Genomic DNA, 24,085 nt, shown 5'->3' with positions numbered 1-24,085 from the left:
AATGTTGTACTTTTCTCAAATTTCTCAGATAAACTTTTATCTATTTTTTATCCAATTGAAAGCATAAAACATTATTCTTATTTAATTAAGTTCTATTTTACATAAAAACCACAAAAATTCATTATTTTTACCAAATCAACGGTAACAATTGTCTTTGTTAAATCAATTTATGGATTGCAAAATATAAAAATTTAAGTTGAACTGTCATTTAGATAATATGTAATGAATGGCTCGTATAATAGGTCACGTTAACATCTATAGAGTTTTTTTATTTTCAAGATATGCTATGTAGATGTTGGTATCATAAAAAGAAATACGACATATATTTTGATTTGGCAAGAAATAATATTATTTTTTGCAATTTTCATCTAAGAAAAAGAGCTTAATGAAACAAAATTATACTCAGATTGGATTAGACAAAAATAAATTTTTTAAGGACTTAGATATAATAGAAGGATGGAGGCCTATATGAAAAATCCATGTGATTGATGAATCATTGATGACACTGAATTTCAAGCTTGCTAGTTAGTCTTCTATTCAAATTTTGAAAAAAATAAAATTTGGTGATACGATAAGATAGTCTTTTACTCATGAAGAAAAGGATAAGACTTGACGATTTGAGTTCCAAGAAACAATGTACCATTTGTTTGGAGGAGTTCTTGGTTTTAGCAATTACTTCCATCAATTCTTCTCTATAACAAATGTAGAAATGTGAAACCAATTTGATTTTGATTTTAAATAAATAAATATATTTACCTTCACTCTTTATATTCACAGCTTACATATATAGCTGTGTGTGCAACAAAGCTTTTTCGATCAATCTAATAATGGTATCATCTCTTCGATCAACTAGTCTTTGCCTTAGGTATCCTTTCAAACTACTTCTTTAGCTACTGCTCCATCCATTGAAACAAAAACCCTTCTGAAATGGAAAGCTAGACTTGACTAGGGGTGAGCAATTGTTCAGTTGGTCGATTTAATTCAGTTTTAAAAAACTTAAAAAACCAAAAACCGATTTAACCGAACCAAGTTATACAAAGCTAACATCATAAGTAAGCTCTAGAATTCAACATCTTTGTCCAATCGAATTTACAACTAGAATTGTTCAACATCCAACACTCTTACTGTCAACTACTTCCTAAGAAAGCAGTACCAAGTACATTCGAATCATACAAAGATGAAACAAAAGTTGTATTCAGGAAACTGGTCCTAAGTAGTCACCTTCCTAACTCACCAATGCCTGAAATTCCCTCTCTGCTTCCATCCACTTTGTTCCAATCACAATAAATCGGATGACAACATCCTTCTCAATCTTCGAGTGCTTGTCATTCATGAAGATAGCGTTCTCTCCTGGCACATAGTGTTGGTCGGGCATTTTTACGTGGGACAGATAGATGTTTTGTATTGGTCCACACTTCAAGAAAACTCCATGTTTTAGTACCTTGTGTACAACTCCTTCCAAAATCTCTCCTCTGAACATCTTGAGGGTGATTCCACTGAAGACAACAGGGAAAAGCACATCCCCTGTGTTCTAACTCTGCCCTCCCCAGTGCTCTCCGTTACAGCCATAAAATATCCAAGATCCTTGGAGGCCTTATTTTGAGCAAATTCGTCCAAAAGGCAGACCACTATAGCCTTTTGGAGCATCAAGCCTTTGGCATCCAAGCTGTCAGCAAGAATTATGACATCCCATGGCAACTGCACCTTGAGAAACATTTTGCAACTGCAATCAAAAGGGAATGTAAAAAATAAACAAATAATAATAAAAAGGTTTTTCGCAATGAAACCAAAGTCCTTAGAGTAAGAAGAAACAGTCTATCAATCTTGAAGAATTCAAAAATCAACTTAGTCCTATCCTAATATCAAATATGTTAAAGCCAAATTTCAACAATCCAAACAGAAAAGATTGAAAAAGATTAGTTTTTAACTAACTGAAAATTTACTAGATTGTAATGAAATATAACCCTACAATACCCATTTCACATGATCAGCAATGCTCAATTCCAGGAATATGGATAGCAGCAAACACAGAATCAAAATAAAGCAATAATAAACCAATAGTACCAAAGGAAAACTATGGCATTTCCTTCAAGAACAGTCAAAAACTTTTCTACGATCTTATTCAATACAAGCCGGTCAAACAAAATCCTATTGCAAATCATATCTCTTAAACTACAAATGAATACTAGTTTAAACCAACCAAAATTACTAGAACAAAAGTCCCACTCACTAATCATGTGAAAAATGTTTATAACCAAATCAATTACTTGGCCATAAGATTCAGACAAGACAGAACCAAAAACAAAACCAAAATTCCATGTCAAGAAATCTTAATTTCCCAGAATTTGATCAAAGAAAATGTTCAAAAACAATGAAGAAAACCCATCATTAATTCAAATTTCCCTCCTAAAAAGAAAGACCAAACATGCCATAAAGACCCATACAAGCAGAACCCATTACGAATCAAAGCTTTGCAAATATAAAAATCAGTACTATATTTTCAACCAAACAAAACCATGAAAAATACAAATTAAAGCATCGGAATCATCGACAAAACGACAAATTTAGAATAAAAGGAAAATTGGCCTTTTACCTGAATCGATGATTTTGAGAGCAAAGTGAGACCGTGGGGAAGGAAGGAATAACTTACTTTTTTATGAGCAAATCAACGGTTGTAACATAAATAGGTTCAGATCGACGGTCCAAAACATTTTTCCAGGAATAGGTTACTTCAAAACTTTTCGAGCTAATTTTCAATTAAAAAACGTTTGGCATTCGGCTTTTAGCCTAATGTTTTACCTTTTTTTTTTTTTTTTTAAGAAGAATACTCTTTTCGAGTACTTTGTCGTTATGTTTTGATAAGAAAAATATACGTTTTGAATTTTTAGAATTTTGAAATAAATTCATTTTTAACGATTTAATTGCCCAAGTAAAAAAAATAAAAATTAGTATACATGATTAAGATAATTAAAATGACTTGCATTTTCATAATGTCAAAATAAATAAATAAATAAATAACGAAATTTCTTTTCTCATTATTATTGTGTCGTGATTAAACAAGACAAAGCAAATTTCAAAAATAAATTAAATATAAACTGAGTTACATTGCAAATTTTAAAGAATATAAACGGTATTAAAACTGAGTTCAACGAAATTTATTTTGATTTGGTATTTCAATTCTTTTCTTTTTCTTTCTCTCGAACATGTGTACATTCTCTTGAATTATGATTTAAAAATAATATTATAAGAATATAAACAAATCAAGCTATTCATGAATTATTTGATTTATTTATTATCAAATCAAGTTTAATTTTAAATTATTTGAATAATAAGTCAAACTTAATTTGAATAGTTTAATATTCAAGTGGAGAGATTCCAAAGCCTAATAGGACTTATTTTTTAATATATTTAATATATATTTAAGTAAATAACGAAAATATTGTTTAACTTATAATTTCACCTAATCTAATCAAGTGTACCGAGTCAAACTCAAGTGATACAATTAAATTAGATAAGGATGAAAAATAAAATTCAATTAAATTTGAGTTAAGTTTTAAACTTCGAGTTTTCAAGTTAAGCTTGACAGTGCATCAGGGGATTCGACTGGATTACATCCTACAATATTAATAATCATATTGCTATGCATCTTTATTTGCCTACTTGTGCCCAACGGTTTCATCTTATATTAATATATACTCCAAATACAAGGAAAATAAATGAATATATTTGTGTCAAACAAGTATTATATCCAAAGGAAAGGAGAAAAAGAAAATCGAATGTCAAAAACTTCATAGAAGAAACAAGATACAAATAAGCAAAATACAGTTTACGGTTAACATCCCCTCTAGACCACAACCTTCTGGACCTTCCCACAGCTGGATATCATTCCAGCATAGAAACAATTAACTTCACCACCATGGCCAGAAATATTGATTGAACTTGCCAAATTCTGGGGAGGATAAAAATATCTCTTTAAAAAACTTTCTTCCGACGCCGATGAACAACCACAAGTCAACTTTCCATTATGAAGTCAATAATCTCTAGGCAGCCGCATTTCAGGATCATTGGGTCGTCCTTGCTGCTTGCCAAATAGACCAAGCTTTTATACCTCGTTGCAAATAGGTTTGGCTCAAAAGACTTCTACTTGGCGATGAAGCATTCAGGATATGGTTTCCCTCTCAAATAGGCATCAAATGTGAATTATTTAAACAAACAAAGAAGAGAACAAACTAATTTAAAAATGCCATAACTTGCCGATTTTGAGTAACTACTCTGATGCAAGTGTCAGCCTAGGCAGAAGATTTGGGTATCTTATACTGCTTCTTGACAAAATGGGATGGCTCTGAATCTGCCCTGTGGCATAATATCCTCAGTAAAGTCTGGTTATCAGCACCTAGTTTTCCACTTGAAGATCTCAAGTCCTCGACCAATCCTCGAGTCTGCAAACAATTATGGTTGAAAAAAATTAATATCATGTCTTCCTGTGGTATAAACATGGAAAAATATTTGTTTGTAGAATGCCCTAAAGATTATCTTTTGTTAAAAGATTAGATTTTGGTATAGTGCAATGTATGTTAAAAAATTCAAACACTTAAACAGGAGATAATATAGGCACAATGGTCAGAAATATTTTTATTTGTCATTAAACTACCTGGTAATGACAATTTTTCATTCCTTCCAATTTTTTTCACCGTAACTTTTGGTAGCAAATGTATCCTTTCACCTTACACCACAAGAGAGGTTTGAAACAGCAATATTCGAAGCACCATATCTTACCTCCAATCCATGTAACTTTACAACAAGCCGAACGCGTGCTACTTGATTTTCAACGACTCCTCGAGGAAGTCCATCACCTCCAGAAATAAAGAATTCCTAAGTAACACACCAACATTCATGTGAATAGATAGTGTCATTTGAGTCCTACAGCTACAATAAATCGATCAAATTGCACACACTAGAAAATCAATTGGATCACACATCAAAAGTGAAGCAGCAAGCCCAATTCGTTCATAGCACCTTTCAAGGTCTAAGTTTGTCTAAACAAAAAGAGGTACTCAAATCAGTGGAGAAAGAGGGACAAACTTCTAATAATGAGAAATCGGTGTTCAGTATCATCATTAACTCCATCATCATTGTCAATATTGTTAATTTTTATCGAAGTCGCCAGTGATCACCTTTAATATTTCCAAATCTTCTTCCAATAGCTTTGCATCACTTGGGGAAAAAACTCGTGATTGGCCTCCATCTAATAAAACTCGAAGTAAGCCTTCCTAGAAAAAGAAACCATTTCAATAAGTAGAACTTCAAGAATCAGTTTATTTTTGGTGGAAGATGCAGATTTAGAAAAAGACCAGTGATGCTTGAAGAAGACTGGTCACGACTCGATCCCTCAGTGGCTTCACAATAATATCACATAGTTGATTTAGTTCCCGGGACAGTTTTTTTTTTTTTTTTTGGTCTAGGGCTCCCGGTATCCGATAGACATTTTGGGCTCTAATTAATCTAGAGTCAAGTCGGGTCGGACCCTAAGAACAAGCTCTCCCAAGCCTGTTTTCTCCTTTTACAAGACATGAAACCAAGATCTTGCTTAAGAGGAACCAAGCTTCTTGCTACTCGAACCAACAGACGATGGTGCTACTGCAGCAGTTAACAATGCACAGTCATACCTCAGCATCAATTAACATACATTTTTAATAAATCTACATTAGCACTAAATACATTTTATAAAATTTTAAATCTGAAAGCTTCACTACAAAAGAAAACTTTAAAACTAAATTCAAGCATTAACAGAGACAAGTAGAATGTACTCAAATTAATAATATAAGCACAAGAATCCTAAACTTTTTTACCAAATTAAATGGAAATAGCCATACATGAGGTCTAAACACTATCCTTTAACCAATCAGGTTCTTAAGCAATACTGGAATTGACCTGATATACTCCAAATGTTATCAAACAACCAGGTATCATGTCTACAGGAAGGAAAGCAGCTATTTACGACCAGTTCTTGGCTTAACCATGTAAGTGTAAGGGTAATGCGTCTACATAGTACTAAACACTATACTCTGTCAAGTTGCATAAAGGATTGTAGGATTGACTTGGCATATATTCCAGATTTTATCAAATCATTTGGCTTTATGATGGAGAATCATTTAGGTTTGTATTTTATTATGGTCATTTCTAAACAAGGTAATATTTGGTATTTTGCGTTGTTATTGAGGTTCAGCAAGTAATTTATAAGCCGTAATGTTATTTCAGTTCGGGGTAGGTTTTGGATGATGAATTATTGAGACTTTGAGATATTAACTACTGAGATTTAAATGTTATTTCAGTTCTTCTGTTTCTTCCCTATTTCCTTTGTTTATTCCTTGTTGCTTCTGTCTCTCTCTGATTTAACCTCTCACTTCTATTGTCTAATGTAAAATATTTGCCACTCATTTTACCGCTGCCCCCACACATCACATGATGGTAAGATATATGTAGTACTCTGAGGAATCCAAAAAGTTATGCGACCATAGCAAAGGCAATGATGACATATTAACTTTTGCCTGACAAGGAAAAAGGTCCACGCCAGTGAACTTTAAAAACCTACAATATCAATTACCCATCGTAATCATCCACAATCATGGAACTCACCCATGAGTTTTGAGCCCTACAAATGTTGATTAGGAAAACGAACATTTTGTTATAATTGATCTAAAAAAGTAATGACAAACGATAAGATTCAAAAGTCCCAACTATGACACCCTTTAACAAGTCCAGGAGAGAAAAAAACCAAGCTATTTCACTCACACAAGCCATTGTTATTATTTTTTTTTGAAAAAAAAAAAAAACTTACCACATCAAGTGGTTCAATAACTGCTTCCAACCGAGATTGAGAAACACTAGGTTTATACAAGTTCTCGATAAATGGCTCCCTTAAATCCCAGAAAATAATTTTAGTTCCTGCAACATGCAGAAAATACTTAATCAGTGATCAATTCTGTTTCTTAAGAAAAATAAAATAGATATTATCAGTAAACTCTCGAATTTGGTCAATAGCAGTATTTATATCTTTCCTGCTTCCATCAAGGTGTCTTTCTGGGTTGAACTTTTAGATTTATCATCCATGGATTTCCCTATAGACAAATGGAGAAGTTCAGTCTGAGAGGCAAAAAGTAAAATTGCTTCAATGGAACGCTGCTGAAGTACTGACACAGTCACAAAATACTGAACATGTACGACAGAAAACATATAAATAGAAGGCAGAAGTATGAGAGCTTTGGTAGAAAACACTCCACAATGTGAGATCTGGACACCACTCTATCCCCAAACAATAGCCAAAATCTAGGATTTCAACTATTTGAAAAACATATTGATTTAGGCAGCAAGAAAATGAATGTCAACTATTTGAGACCAAGTTAAGCCAACTATTTTTCATTCTTATTTCTGTTAACTTTGGAAGTCAAGAAAGCTAACCATTTCAGAGGAATATATTAGTTGCCAAGTTTCAAATACATGAGATACGTTTATTACTAAAAAAATGAAAATAGATAGTATCAGTGTGAACTTCAGATACATACTGATGCAGATTTTTTCCTGGGGCTTTTTCCTTGTCTAGCGATCCCAGATGCCATCTTCCAAATTGTTCAGTTGACTAACAGCATACTACCAGAAGCAAAAATTCAAGTAGGAATATATTCTGATAAGAGCATCAGCAAATAAAAAAAAAAGCAAATGAAGGGAAACAGAGGGACCTCTATAGTATTATTTTAGCACAACTGAAGGAATGACTAGGAAGGACATCACTATTGGATAATATTTAGAACAGTCAACCAGAAAAGGAAAACTGAAAACTCCGAATGTAAACAAATCTTTTTCAGTATTATATATGCCTTCTCCGTTATTGGAGATAAATCAAATAGATGAAAGCGTCAGTCAGGGAAGATCATCAGATTTCAATGGGGAAAAGAAGAGGCAGCGTAGGTCAGCTCTATGGTTCTGCCCCAACTAGGCTATGAAGAATGTATTTGTATTCGTTTACTTCAAAGATTAAGTTTTTCATCGGTCCTTTTTTCTGTCATATTCTCCATACTCTTGGTTTTATGCTGAAACAGAATTTTGTGATAATATTACAACACTAAACCAGTACATACAGTGGCATAGCCAAAAAATAAAATAAAATAAAATAATTCACTGGGGTCATAGAGACATATAACAATCTGCATTATACAAACACGTCATTTGTATACATTGTATTAGTCAAGGAGCTTTGCATTAAATCAAAATGTTCTAAATATTCAAAAAGATTGAATATATTATTCCAATTCTTCAATAACAAATTATTAGATGGAGATATTATTTCATGCAATCATGCCTATAATATAATCATCCATAAAATTTTCAAGTTAATTAAGCTGTGTATCAATTTATTGCTACTTTCGTTATTTACCTATTATTTCCAAAAGCAAAATGCAAAAGATATATTTGGACACAATAATAGACAAATATTTCTGAATAAGTTAAAATTAAGAAATAATTTTGTGCATAAGGATCAAGACCTGTTAAGCGGGATGGCCTTTAATTGTACCTCAGAATTAGTTTTATGAGCAAACCTCTCGATTTCTCAACTGCACAGGTGATTAGCTTACTTGATCACGTTAGGATAAGAGCCAATGTTTCATCACAAATCAGACTGTGAGAATTCTTGATCATAATTTTAATAGTTTATATAGGACAATTATATTTAAACATATGCCGCATTTCACATTTTAATCAAATATGTTTAAATGTGTTTTTCCCTCTTTCCTTTTTCTTCTTGATAAAGTGTATGACTATTTATAATACAAAGTAGGGACTTTTTAAGATATTCTTGAAAACTGCGTATAAACTCATTGTCATAATTAAAAAAAAAAAAGATAAAAAAAATACTTATTTGTCCCCTTATATTAGTTTTTTGTTTAATTCTAGTGGGGTCAATATGAGAAAATCATAAAAATTTTGCCCTAGCATGTGTACATAAAATAAACTTTTCTAGGGTTGACCCCGCTCAACATAAAATTTTGCCTAACATGTGTACATATCACGTATATTTCTACTCAAACTAATTCATTTGTTTCCCACTTATGACAATCTAGTTTAACTGCTTTTCTGAAGGTGGCTTGGAAGGGTGAATGTGAACCAACAGATTAATTGTGCACCAATGAAGAGTTATTGGAGATATAATAAGACTATTACTTATCCATATAGCATAACTTTGCAGTCTTCATTGGTTAGAGTGCAAAAAGTATGCTTACAAACGTAAGGGAAAAACAAATAATCCTACCACCAGTGATAATGAATCACAGAAAGATTATTTCAACTATGCATCAAGCAGCGGCAACTACCAAAACATGAATATTAATCAATCATTATTGATCAAAAGAAAAATCCATTTGCACCAATCCTAAACACCCCCTCCCTCCCACCCCCACCCAAAAAAAAAAAGAGAAAGAAAGGCAAATTCATCCCGACATGTGCTATCAACGAGGACGAAATGAAGAACTCACATATAAAGTATTTAACTGAACACATAGGGTTGGTGTTGTCAGGACATTAATTTCAATGGACCTTTTCTGATCTGGCAGCCTAGAATCAAATAGTTCCTTCTTCACAAAAGCCTTTATTCCAGCTTCTTTTCTATATCGGGGGAGAACAGGCAAAAGTAGAATCAGATCATCTTTGCTAGCTACAATGTGAAATTCATTCATCAAGGTCAGAATTAGATCATCGTAGGCAACAATAAGAAAAAGCAGCAGAAGAAAGAGTATACAGAACAGATTGAAACACCAAACAGAATTCAAACAATGAAAGGGGCAAGAGAGACATAAAAGAACAATGCTATACTGATTTCCCTTGGGAAAATTTTAGTTTCCATGATGTGTAAAGCTAATCAAGCAATCAATAACTGAAATAGCAATTAGAGAAAACAGGCACTCATTTATCAAGGTTTTCAGATTAAGCAATTTTGACAGAGTGGAGAATGGAAGTTTATACCTAAATCTAGTTTCGAAGATTAAAATATATTATTTAAAGATACATAAATCAAACTTGAGATTTTTTTATAAATAAAACATATTCAATTAAGTGACCAATCGTATTTAAATAAAAAAAATTAGTGATGACTTTTTAAGATTTAAATATAATGATAGGTTCATGAATTTATACATTATGACAAAGGATGCAGTGTAGTGGTTACTGGCAGTGTCAACGTCAGTTTGTGCTCTTGCTTCTTTTTTTGATCTAATTTCTCATTTAATTAAAATAGTTAAATAAATTTAAGCTTTTGAATTCTTGGGCTTTAAAATGTATTCTAAGTCTTCACTATCAACTTTGGGTTTAAATTTTGCTTTTAGACTAGGTTTTTAAGGCCTTATGACGTAATTTCAAATTATCCCAAATTGAATCGGACTGAGCTTTGGTCCATGTAAAATGAAAGAAATAATTAATTAGAAATAAGTTCACATGAACTAAATTCAATTTAAACGATTAAGCTAGTCCAAATAAGAATGTTGAAATTAAACATAAAAAATTAAACAAATTTGAATCGACTCAGATAAAATTAAATATCTACAACATATATGCACTTATTATTAGTTAAATGTTTATGTTCAAAAGTTTTGTTTTCTTGTAATTATTAAAATTGTGTAATAATCCTAAATAAATTAATTGTGTAAATTAACACTAACAATGAACCTACCATATTAAAATATTAAAATTTTAGTTTGAACCTGTAAAATGATGAAATTTCGTTAAGTTTTCATGAAAAAAAAGGTTTTATTAAATAAAAAAATAATATTTTATAATTTCATTTAGATAAACATAAGATGGCTGAAGCGACACAAGCATGGGAAAAACAAGACTTGGAATGATACTAAGAAGGAAGCTGTGATTTGGATAGCTCAAAGTAATGTATATTTGTTCAAAGGAATATATAAGAAAAAAGCCACGATTTGGATAGTTCAAAGGAATATATATTTTGTTAATTATCTAAGTATAAATTACATTGGCTAGCTTGGATAACATGGCTAAACCGGTTTCCAGTTAATTTCCACGAAGACTAATATATGAGTAAGTGCGTTACACGCACGAGTCAACTCAAGACTATAAGTCATGAATGTGGTGAAAACATGTCGGCATTGATTGAGTACAGATTAGGGTGTGATCAAATCATTGAAAAACCATGTAAATCATGAATGACGTAAAACACTCCTTGAAAGACTTCTCAAGTCTTCCTCCAATGGACATTGGCATCAAAGATGGTTCTACTTTTTCTTGTCTTTTCCTTACGTTTTTCTTTCTTTATTATGGTGGGAAAAGGAGAAAGACAATTAACTGGGATGGGGCAAGTAGGGTGTGAGGGATACATATTTTACTCTTATTCCGGTTTTAAATTAGTGCTATGCGCATAATGAATAAATCAACTATAATTTTCATGACATTTATATAATAATGTTTAAAAATTAAATGTATTTTATTTGGATTTAACTCTTCAATAAATATTTTAAATAGATAATTGATTAATGAAAAATAAAAAATAGAAGGCATGATTAGGATAGTTCACAGGAATATTTTTTTAATTATTATGTATAAATTATATTGGCTAACATGAATGTTCAGGCATTTGTTCAACCCCTTTCAAGTTAATTTCCACAAAGACTAATAAACTAACGTGTTCATGGCACTAATAGTCTAATAAATGTGGTACACACAGGATTCAACTCAAGACCGCAAGTTATAAATGTGGTAAAAACATGTCGGCATCATCATTGTTAATACATATCCAAATTCTACCACTAATTTTAATTTTTCTCTTATAATAATCAATTTCTTTAAAACTAATTTTAACGACCAAAATGAACCAAAGTGATTGTTTGGCAACGTAAATCATGAATAACGTGAAAGACTTCTCGAAAGACCTCTGAAGTCTTCCACCGATTGACATTGACGTCAATTCAGATGTTTCTAATTTTCTTTTCTTTTCGTTTCTTTATTATGGTGGAAAAAGAGGAAAGTTGACTGGGGTGGGGCAGCTAGGGTACTCCAAAAAATAATATTTACAGTTTTATAATATTAGATTACGATTTTTTTTTTTTAAATTGTAATTTTTTTAATATTAGACTGATTTTTTCAAAAATCAAAGTTTTTAGGCATATTGAACTACAATTTTATCTATATAGACTATGATTTTTTAAAAAATTGTAGTCCGTTTATATGTTAGATTATAATTTTTTGAAAATCATAATCCTTTTGAATATTAAACTATATTTTCCGTACTAAACTATTATATATAAATTATACTTTTATCTATATGGCACATTTTTATTTATTTAATTTCTAATTTTAGGTATGAATTAAATTTATCAAATTATTTATAAAATAAGAATAAATTAAATTAAATTAAATTAAATATTAAAAATAATTATTTTAAAAATAAAATAATAAATTTAAATAATTAAATGTTTAATATATTTTAATTTTAAATAATAAAAAGAATTTTAAAAATATATTCAAAAGTTATCATTAATTATTATATTTTATTAAAAAAATTCAAATGAAGTTAAAACATATTCTCAATAAAAATAAAAACTTAAGTAAAATAAATTACTATTACTATGAGCGTAGCCAAATGTCCATTTTTATTACACTTGAATTAACTTTTATTTATATCCTTTTTATGCATAATATTGTACATATAAATTAATTTGCCTTGCGAATTATAATTCCTGGATCCATTATGCATGGTAGTGAGTTTAATTTAGTTCCAAGTTTTATTTGCACTAATCCTTTTTTAAAATTTTATTTTTCTTTCTTTATGGAAGGAAAATTAGCGGTGGTCACATATTTTGGCAAAACAAATTTATTTGGATTCATGCATATTGTATATTTGGTTATAAAGTGCATTTAAAAGAGCATGCAAATTAATAAAAATAAAAATTACCGAAATATTTTGTTAAGTTGATTGATGTATTATTCCTTCTCTAAAATAAAATTTGAATATATTTTTTTAAAATTAAAAAAAAAACAACGAAATTTAATTATGAATGTAGCTAGGTGTCAAAAGAGGTTAATGGTTAGAATATTTTTAGGTGTCAATTTAGCTTGTAATTTGTTTGATATTGAAGCCCTATTTTTGTATTACTGATAATTTTACATTCTTGATACTCAAAAATATTGTATAACCAAATGTAATAATCAAATAATCAAAAATAAAAATATGATTAATAATCCTCTTCATTTGAATCAAACACCTTTATAAAAATTATGATTATGATGCAAATTTTCTCAAAGTTGGAAAGTTTGAATAAAAACCGAAATTTCTTTTATCATTATTATTGTGTCGTGATTTAAACAAAACAAAGCAAATTTCAAAAATAAATTGGATATAAACTGAGTTACATTACAAATTTTAAAGAATATAAATGGAGTTAAAATTGAGTTCAACAAAATTTATTTTGATCTGGTATTTCAATTCTTTTTATTTTCTTTCTCTCAGACATGTCTACAGTCTCTTGAATTATGATTTAAGACCAATGCTGTAAAAATATAAATAAATCAAGCTATTCGTGAATTATTTGATTTATTTATTATCAAATCAAGGTTAAATTCTAATTATTAGAATAATAAGTCAAACTTAATTTGAGTAGTTTAATATTCAACTGGAGAGATTTCAAAGCCTAATAAGATTTATTTTTTAATATATTTAATATATATTTAAATAAATAACAAAAATAGTGTTTAATTTATAATTTCACCTGACCTAACTTGTTCGGTTGACTAATAGCATACTGCCAGTAGCAAAAATTCAAGTAAGAATATATTCTGATAACAGCATCAGCAAATAAAGAAGAAAGCAAATGAAGGGAAACAGAGGGACCTCTAGAGTATGATTTTTGCACAACTGAAAGAATGACTAGGCAGGACATCACTATTGGATAATATCTAGAACAGTTAACAAGAAAAGGAAAACTGAAAACTTCGAATGTAAACAAATCTTTTTCATTATTATATATGCCTTATCCATTTTTGGCGATAAACCAAATACATGAAAGAGTCAGTCAGGGAAGATCATCTGATTTCAATGGGAAAAGAAGAGGCTTCCTAGGTCAGCTCCATGGTTCAGCCCCGACTAGGCTTGAAGAATGTCTTTCTAAAGCAGGAAGCTTCATTTACTTCAAAGATTAAGTTTTTGCTTGTTATTTACCTATTACTTCCGAAAGCAAAAGGCAAAAGATGTATTTGGACACAATAATAGACAGATATTTCTGAATAAGTTAGAATTAAAAAATAATTTTATGCATAATAAATGCATGATTTCATTTTTACATAGGACAAATATATTTAAACATATGCCGCATTTCACATTTTAATCAAATATGTTTAAATGTGTTTTTCCATTTTTTTTCTTTTTGATAAAGTGTATGACTATATTTATAATACAGAGTAGAAAGACTTTTTAAGATTTTCTTGAAAACTGCATATATACTCATTGTTATAATTAAAAAAAAAGATAAAAAAAAATACACTTATTTGTCCCCTTCTATTAGCTTTTTTTTTTTTTTTAATTCTAGTGGGGTCAATATGAGAAAATCATAAAAATTTTGCCCTAACATGTGTACATAAAAAAAACTTTTCTAGGGTTGACCCCACTCAACGTTACATAGCTAATTCCCTGGGTACGTATCACCTATATTTTAAGAATATTTTTGGTGGATCAGATATAGTAGTGATCATGGTTCTTCTCATACCATCCATTGTATATAAAAAAAATTCAATAACAAAAAGTGCTCAAGAGGAAATGGAGAATATAAATTTATATATTAATTTATCGAGATTAAAAATATACAATGATAAGAGTAAATATGTTAATGAATTAACAAAGAACAAAAACATTAAAAAAATAAATAAAACAAAAAAATATAATATGAGAAGTTAATTATAATCAATTTAAACAAAATTAAAAAAGTAATGAGCTAAAGAGAAACAAATAAATTAACAAAATATGCAATATAAAAAATATTTAAATTAAAACATAAATAAAACATTATATTTGTTTCCAAAAACAAAAACACCCTTTTATCGAACTTTTTTAACAACATTCAAATGTCTTATCTTTTCATATAAAGATGTAAAATCATATTAGTTTAGTAGTACATACTTTCTAATTAATAATTCATTAACTTAGAATCAACCAATATATAAGTTCTAAATAAATCTTAATACCTGACCAATTTAAATTTCAGTCTATTTTCTTTTATTTAATTATTAATTTCAATATAAACCATATTATGAGGAATAATAAAGATAGAAAATGGACTTATTTGTTTATGAGTATAATGTGGCTTCCACTTCTTTCTAACTTTTGTTAATTCCTATCGTAACCAATAAACCATAATTGTCAAATAAAAAAACTTATCTTTTTCAATTTCTAATTCTAATAATAACAAATAAAATAATCTTGGCTTGAATGGGATGGTCTCCCTTATGCTTTTTATTTTCAGTTTCAAATTCTAATTGCAATAGATAATAATTTATGAAACACACACATATATATATTTAGAATCATGATTACATTGAAAAAATGATAAATTAAGATTTAATATATTTGAATTTAAAATTTACGCTAAATTTTCAATCTTTGATAGAATTTTATTTAAATTTAAATAATTATCTAAAAATATTAAATTTAATTAATTTATTAAATAAAAATCATTTTGGCAAAAAATAAAAATTTATTAAGTATACATATTTGGAGCTGTAATTAAAAATAAAAAGAAAAGATAAATTATGATTTAATAAATTTGAATTTAAAATTTATACAAAATTTTTAATCTCAGATAGATTTTGTTTTGAAGTTAAATAATTATTCAAAATATTAAATTAAATAATTTATTCAAAATTATTCAACAAATAAAATAATATAAAAATTATCTTATGTGTTATTAAAAGCGATCATCTACCTAGACATCCACATAAGCAATTTTTATCAAATAATCTTATAAGATGTAATATAATATATATACATTAACATATTACAACATACATATACACATAATAAAATTTGTCACATGGACGCTTGTGATGCTTATGTGGACAATTTTTTGAATAACACATAAGGTAGCTTTTTAAAAGAGTATGATATTTCTTTTAATTACAAGTTAGATAATCCTAAATTTCTCAAATAATAAAATTATTCAAATTATAATTGAAAAATCAAATCAATCTAGATATGTTTTTTTAAAATTAAAAATTTGAAATATGGATTCTATCTTCATAATAAATAATTTTAGTTGTTTATCAAACAAACTTATTTAAGAAATTATTTAATTATAAAAATATTTCATCATGTTTAAAAATTACAAGATTAAATGTATTCAAAATTTTCAATAATCCCTTTTGAATCAATAAAAAATTATATTTTTTTCAAAAACTTATGTAAGACATTAAAGATTAAAATAATTTTTCTTATTAAATCTTTAAAATAGTAAGATGATAAAAAGGATTATATGCATCTCAAATTTAATTTTTAAATTTATATTTTAAATATATACAAAAAATTTGATTTCATCTTTGTCACTTATTATATCCTTTTTAAATTTTAAAAAATTAATTTAAAAGTTACCTATTCAATCTTAATTGCCAACAATAGTTTTTCTACAAATTTAAGATTATAAATGCAATTTGTTAAACAGTTTTTTATTTTCAATTTGCAACTTTTTTATATATTTTATTGCTATTACGATTTATTTTTTTTGGTCACAACTTCTTTTCCAAGATATATTTTATTACTGTTGCAAATTTGTTCTTATAAAAAATAATATTCTTTTTTCAATTTATTTTTTTCATAGATCTCCTATTATTTTTCATATTTTGTACAACAATTTGATTAAGATTATCAAAGTGAAAGTATGTTAATAATTCTTTTATTATTTAATTCATCATTCAATAATATACATGTTTTGTTTTTTAAGATATAATATATTTTCATTTGATATAATCTTATGTGTATATATATTATTGTAGTTAAAATAGTTCAAAGGGAAGACATGACATTTTTCTTGCTTTTTATCAAATAATTTATTTTTTTAAGACAAGTTAGTATATATGAATTTTATATATATTATAAATTTTAAAAATTTGAATATAATTTTGAAAAAAAAAACTAATTTATATGTATATACTTATATTAAGTAGATAAAATTATTTCGTTTATTGCACGGGTCACAATATAATAATAGCATAAATTATTATATTAGTATTTAAATTTAGAAAAATATTTATTTCCTTTTGGTGTTGAATATACATGTATGAATTTGATTTTCGTTCTTGTGGAATTGCTGAAATTCAGATTCCATGCTTCTTGGTAAAGTCTATTTGAGTGTATTATAGTTAATTGAAACTTGAGAACATGAAAACGAAATATATGGACTTTGAATGAATTAAAATTTCAAGCCCACGCATAAGCTCTAAAATATTTCACATATAACAAACAATTGAAAGTCAACTTAAGACTGTCCAATGAAGTGTTTGCGGTGAGCTATGGACCACATCCAACATGTCATGAGTAGCCACCGATCAAATTCAAGCAAAATAAAAGTTATAGTAAAATATTGACAGATTAGAAGAAATATGAAAGAAAATGTCCACTTTCAGGATTTCAAATTCCTAAACTTCAACATCCATCAGACGTACAAGACGAGCATGCCGTAAATTTATTGCCATGTTGAGGTGTAAATTTCTATTGACTTTTCAATTCCTTTGCACATATAAATACCTGTCCATGCATGCAAGTCACAGATATAAGCGCAAATCAACCAAAATAAAATCATCTTTTATTTACTTTATAAAAGAAAATAAAAAAAAAATCAGTAATCAGTATCTACAAAAAAAATTTTAATTTAATTTAATTAACTTATATAATCACAATAAATTTAAAATTTAAATATCAATATTTAAAATGTTTTTCTATATTAGAATTTTTTTTATAAAGAAATTTCAAAGAAATTGATTTAAACGTAAAAGACCCGCAGATTTTAAAATTACATTTTTCCACTTGGGTGTTTCGTAGAGACTGAAATGCTCTAGTATTTTGCATAAATACCTGACCATGCCAGCCAATGTAATTTACAACAATTAACAAACAATACTTTTTGAACCATCCAAATCATGGCATCTTTCATGATACCATTCAAAGCCCTGTTCTTTCTCATAGTTGTCCTACATCAGTCTCCCTCTGTTTTTGCTTCTTCATCCTCCATTGCTGCATATGAAACAGAAACTCTTCTAAAATGGAAAGCTAGCCTTGACAACAACACCCAAACTTTGCTCTCTTCGTGGGTTGGAGGCAACCATTGCAACTGGGTCGGAATCACTTGCGACTTGGCTGGAACCATCACCGATCTGAGCCTTCCAGATCATATGTTGAACTTGAAAGGTACACTTCATAGTCTTAACTTTTTTTTCTTCCCTAACCTGGTGTTGCTTAACCTTCGTAACAACTCACTGTATGGCCCCATTCCCTCACACATTGGGAACCTTTCCAAGCTCATCCACTTTGACTTGTCATACAATACTTTTTCTGGGAATATTCCATCCGAAATTGGCTTATTGAAAAGTCTCGGGTTGATTTCCTTATCAAATAATGAGATCAATGGTCCCATTCCACAAGAAATAGGGAGGTTGAGTTCAGTTTCCTATATCTATTTCTATTATAACCATCTACGTGGTTCTATACCGGAAGAAGTTTGCAACCTTTCCAAGCTTATTGTGCTTGACTTGTCTCACAATAATTTCTTTGGAAGTATTCCGTCTAAAATCGGAAGGTTGAAGAATTTAGCTCAACTAATCTTCGTTGACAATAGGCTCAATGGTTCTATCCCCAATGAAATAGGACAGCTTGGATCTCTTACCAAAATGCTGTTGTCAAGTAATAATCTCACTGGTGTCGTCCCTAATTCCATAGGAAACTTAACCAATTTGTTTAGTCTTGAACTTGACCGCAATAGTTTATCAGGCTTCTTTCCTCCAACAATTAGCAATGTTGCTCATTTGGTATCATTACAAATATCGGACAACCATTTCAGTGGTCCATTACCAGAGAATGTATGCCTCGGTGGACAACTCATATTTCTTGGGGCTATCAACAACAATTTCAGGGGTGCGATCCCATCAAGTTTAAAAAACTGCGAAAGCTTATACAGAGTTAGGCTTGACGGAAACCAGTTGACAGGAAATATATCAGAAGCTTTAGGTATATATCCTAATTTGAATTATATTGCATTAAGCAACAACAAATTTTATGGTGAACTTTCGCCAAACTGGGGGCAATGCCATAGTCTAACAAGCCTACTAATCTCCAATAATAACATTTCTGGAAAGATACCACCTGAGCTGAAACATGCCACTCAATTACAGGAACTCGATGTCTCTTCAAATCATCTCGTTGGTGAGATTCCCAAGGAATTGGGAGCATTAACATTGATGTACAATCTTTTGCTAAGTGGTAACCAACTTTCAGGCAAAATTCCACCAGAGATTGGAGTTCTTTCAAATCTAAAACATCTTAACTTGGCAGCCAACAATTTGAGTGGACCGATTCCTAATCGACTTGGAGACTGCTCAAAGTTATTGGACCTGAATTTGAGCAAGAATAAACTTGGAGAAAGCATTCCATTTTCAGTAAGCTACATAAATGGTCTTCAATATCTAGATTTAAGTCAGAATTTACTTATTGGGGAGATACCACAACAGCTTGCAAAATTACATTTCTTGGAAATATTGGACCTTTCTCACAATATGCTCAATGGTTCCATCCCAAATTCTTTTAATGATTTGCAAAGCTTGACGGTTGTGAATATCTCTTTCAATCAATTGGAAGGCCCTATTCCCAACATCAAGGCATTTCATAAGGCTCCATTTGATGCCTTAAGAAACAACAAATGCCTATGTGGTAACGCCACTGGATTAGTGCCTTGTGTTCCTATCACTAGCAACAAAAAGGATCATAGAAAAAGAACCAGACTTATCATTTTGATTGTGATTCCACTCTTTGGTATTCTGCTTTTGCTATTTATCATGACTGGAAGTTTCCTTATTCTTGGCCAAAAGAATCGAACTAGAAAGTCTGATGAGTCAAGGGAGGCACAACATGGAGATATTTTCACAGCATGGGGATCTAATGAAAGAATACTCTATGAAAACATTATTGAAGCCCTTGAAAATTTCAACTCCAATTATTGCATTGGTTCAGGAGGATATGGAACTGTTTATAAAGCTGTATTACAAACTGGTCAGGTGGTTGCCGTCAAGAAACTTCACCAATCCGAAGATAGCATGCTTATCAACATCTTGAAAGCCTTTGAAAACGAGATTGGTGCTTTATCAGAAATAAGGCATCGTAACATTGTGAAGCTGTATGGATTTTGTTCACATCCAAGGCACTCATTTTTGGTTTATGAGTTTGTTGAAAGGGGAAGTTTGAGAATGGTCTTAAGAAACAATGAAAAGGCAGAGGAGTTGGATTGGAAGAAGAGGCTAAATGTAGTTAAAGGATTGGCCAGTGCTTTGTCTTACATGCATCACGACCATGCACCACCCATAATTCATCGGGATATTTCCAGCAATAACGTTCTCTTGGATTTGGATTATGAGGCTCATGTCTCAGATTTTGGCACAGCTAGGCTTTTAAAGCCTGACTCCTCAAATTGGACAACATTTGCAGGCACTTTTGGATACATAGCCCCAGGTATCATTTATTTACTATTATATGTTAATTTTGAAATACTGACAAGTGGTTTAACGGTTTAATTCTTTATTTGAAGTAAGTTTTCATAATATAATATATTTCAATATATAAATGTCTTAATAATAAAAATTTAATACTCCTTAATTTATAGTATTAATTTTTTTTTATCAAAGACTAATATTTCTGAATCCGATAATTAATTTAGTTAGTTTATATAATTATTTTTAAGTGGTAGCATCAGTATCTGTAATCCTTTATCTTATCTTTATGCTACAATTTCTTTTGTAATATATATATATATATATATATATATGTTTCTATTTGAAACTCTTTTGAAAGTCGTTAATTTTGGTTGAAATTGAAAAAGAATGCATGCTATGGTAATTTTTTTTTCATTCTCTCTTCTTTATCTAACCATAAAACTTTATATATTGGATACTAATAATATGTGAATATTATAATATTCTAAGCTTTATACTTCCTAGTTATTTCTACCTTGTTATTCGTGCCTAAATAAATCATAATTATTAGATTTGAGTTTTTTTTCTTTTTTTTTTTATGTAGAATTTGCTTATACAATGAAAATAGACAAGAAATGTGACGTTTATAGTTTTGGGGTGCTAACAATGGAAATACTTATGGGGAAGCATCCTGGTGATTTGATTTCATGTTCGTTGTCGTCGGCATCAACATCAACATCAGTACCAAATGACAACCAACAAATTTTACTTAAAGATGTGATAGACCAACGTCTCTCACCACCGGTAAGGCAAGTTGCAAAGGATGTTGTCTCTACTGCAAAGCTAGCATTTGCATGCTTGAATGGCAACCCCCAACTTCGGCCAACCATGCAACATGTTGCTCAAGCCCTTAGCCATCAATCACTTCCATTGCCCAATCCTTTCTCAATCATAAAATTGGGAGAAGTGTGGGATCATGGAGTCTGCAGTGGCTAACAATAAGGTACTAACAATATGAATAATAATTCTGGGCACATGTATTTGCTTTCAATATATATCTCTTTTTCTGCTTTGTATTGAAAATGTTTAAGCACTCTAATGATAAAGCTTTTGCAATAAATTAGTTGTGATATAGAACAGCTGTGTTTAAGCACTCAAATTTTATGTTCAAGATTTCCTATGTCTAAAATATATCAGTGCCAGACATAGAATTTTGATTTTCGGTATCAATTGTAATATTCTACTATAGTATTGATTTGCTACAGTACTTTCATTTTGAAATGCTAAAAACAAACAAAGAATACAATTGTTGAGGACACCAAATTACAATAAACACAATTTCACACAATAATCTTTTAATTTTACTATTTTCTCGCCATTTATTCTTGTACGCACTCATACACATTATTTTATTTCTCACAATTTCATCTTTCTAACCTTCCTTCTTTCCATGCCTTCTAAATCTTTCAAAATTTAATTTTAATTATATTAAATACACTTGAAATAGATTTGAGTGATGATTTTGAAGTATATACCTTTAACTTGTACTTTTTTTTTACTAAAATGCTAAAAAAATATTGTACTTTTCTCAAATTTCTCAAATAAACTTTTATCTTTATTTTTTATCCACTTGAAAGTATAAAACATTATTTTTATTTAATTAAATCTTATTTTATATGAAAATCACTAAAATTCGTTATTTTTTCCACGTCAACAATCATAGTTGTCTTTGTTAAATCAATGATCCCATTGCAAAATATAAAAATTTAATGTAATAATTCTCTTTGTTAAATCAATATCCAATTGCAAAATATAAAAATTTAAGTTGAGTTGTCGTTTTTGTGGTATGTAACTAATGACTAACATAGTAGGCCACGTATATTAGCATCTAAAGAGCTTTTTTAATTTCAAATATATGCTATGTAGATGTTGGAACAAAACTGTAATTTAAAGATTTAATTAGATAAAAATAATTTTTTAAGGACTTAATTGGATATAATAAAGTTTTCATTATGTTGAAATTTTCTTAAGTTTATGTTGAAATTTTCTTAAGTTTTCATTTAAAATAAAGTTTAATTAAACAAAAAAATAATATTTTATGATTTCATTTGAATAAACATAAGATGATTAAACCGTCACAAGCATAAAAGACAACAGCACTTGGAATGATATTAAAAAAGAAGCCATGATTTGGACAGCTATATTTGTTAATTATTTAAGTATAAATTACATTGGCTAGCATGGATGGTCAGGTATTTATTCAGCCCCTTTCCAGTTAATTTCCAGGAAGACTAATAAACTAACGTGTTCATGACACTAATAAATTAGTAAATATATTACACGCACGAGTCAACTTAAGACATTGGCGTCAATTTCAGATGTTTCGACCTTTTCTTCTCTTTTCCTTTTTTACGTTTTTTTCTTTATTGTGGTGGGAAAAGCAGAAAGGCACTTAACGAGGGTGGGGCAGGCAGTGTGTGAGCGGTACATATTTTACTCTTATTCTAGTTTTAAATCAGTGCTATTCACACGATGAATAAATCAATTATAATTTCATGACATTTATATAATAATGTTTAAAAATTAAATGTATTTTTTTAGGACTTAATTCTTCAATAAATATTTTAAATAGACAATCGGTCAATGAAAAATAAAAAATAAAAACATATTTCATTTTTTTTTGATAAATGAGAAAACCTAAAACATATAATCTTGTATTAACTATTATATGCCATCGAATTTATTTGCCATAGTAAGTAAATGAACTTTGAACATATATTTGGTTAAAAAAAACTTTGAACATATTGGTATCCTTAATAAAGATACATAAACTCCATTCAAACCTCCATAATTGATGCAGTTGCCATATATTTGCTAATAGAGATGCAGTTGCCATTAAAAATTATTTCACCCATAACTTTGCAATCCAAATAATTTTATGGTGTGACGTGATTTCCACCGTTCAAGGGTGTTTTGAGTTCTAGTACTCAATTTCCCCTTTATTTATTTATATTTTGTTTTCTCTCTCATGTTAATCACTTAATTTTTTTTCTATTTCTTTTTTTTTACTTAAAAGTATAAAATAATTTTGTAAATTTAATATAAAAAAAATTTTATTATTATATAATAAATTAATAAATAATTTTTAATTATTTATTAATGAAATCATTGTTTGACATAAAATAATTTATTAATTTTATAAGTATTAAATAATTTAAATTTTTTATTACATATAATTTTAATCTAATATTTTTAATAATTATTTTTATTATAATTTATCTCATTGTGATCATCATCATTATTTTTATATTTACACTACAGGGGTTTAGGTTTGGATTTGATTCTTTTTGGGAATTTCTTTTAG

The 24,085-nt window shown here is 29.1% G+C and overlaps 1 protein-coding gene, 1 long non-coding RNA gene and 1 pseudogene across 2 annotated transcripts; 1 reads left to right on the top strand and 2 right to left on the bottom strand.

The window, feature by feature from the left end:
* Positions 1 to 1,073: 1,073 nt before the first annotated feature.
* Positions 1,074 to 3,140, bottom strand: LOC149513493 (DNA-directed RNA polymerase V subunit 7 pseudogene; annotated as a pseudogene).
* Positions 3,141 to 4,742: 1,602 nt separating this feature from the next.
* On the bottom strand, positions 4,743 to 5,448 carry LOC149513492 (uncharacterized). Its single transcript, XR_016330197.1, has 3 exons — positions 5,352 to 5,448; positions 5,175 to 5,270; positions 4,743 to 4,872 (listed from the first exon to the last, which is right to left on the bottom strand). It is a non-coding gene; the product is annotated as an uncharacterized LOC149513492 (long non-coding RNA).
* Positions 5,449 to 18,904: 13,456 nt separating this feature from the next.
* Positions 18,905 to 21,951, top strand: LOC111310496 (MDIS1-interacting receptor like kinase 2-like). The gene is made up of 2 exons (XM_022910000.2): positions 18,905 to 20,761; positions 21,326 to 21,951. Exons 1-2 carry the CDS (start codon positions 18,931 to 18,933, stop codon positions 21,715 to 21,717), a joined length of 2,223 nt encoding a protein of 740 aa, XP_022765735.2. The 5' UTR covers positions 18,905 to 18,930; the 3' UTR covers positions 21,718 to 21,951.
* The last annotated feature ends 2,134 nt before the right edge of the window (positions 21,952 to 24,085 follow it).

This window comes from Durio zibethinus, chromosome 19 (genome assembly GCF_047325235.1).
Source record: "Durio zibethinus cultivar Kanyao isolate XHJ-2024 chromosome 19, ASM4732523v1, whole genome shotgun sequence".
Lineage (NCBI taxonomy): Eukaryota > Viridiplantae > Streptophyta > Magnoliopsida > Malvales > Malvaceae > Durio > Durio zibethinus.
The sequence above is the reverse complement of the archived record's forward strand: the minus strand, read 5'-3'. Positions and strand labels throughout refer to the sequence as shown.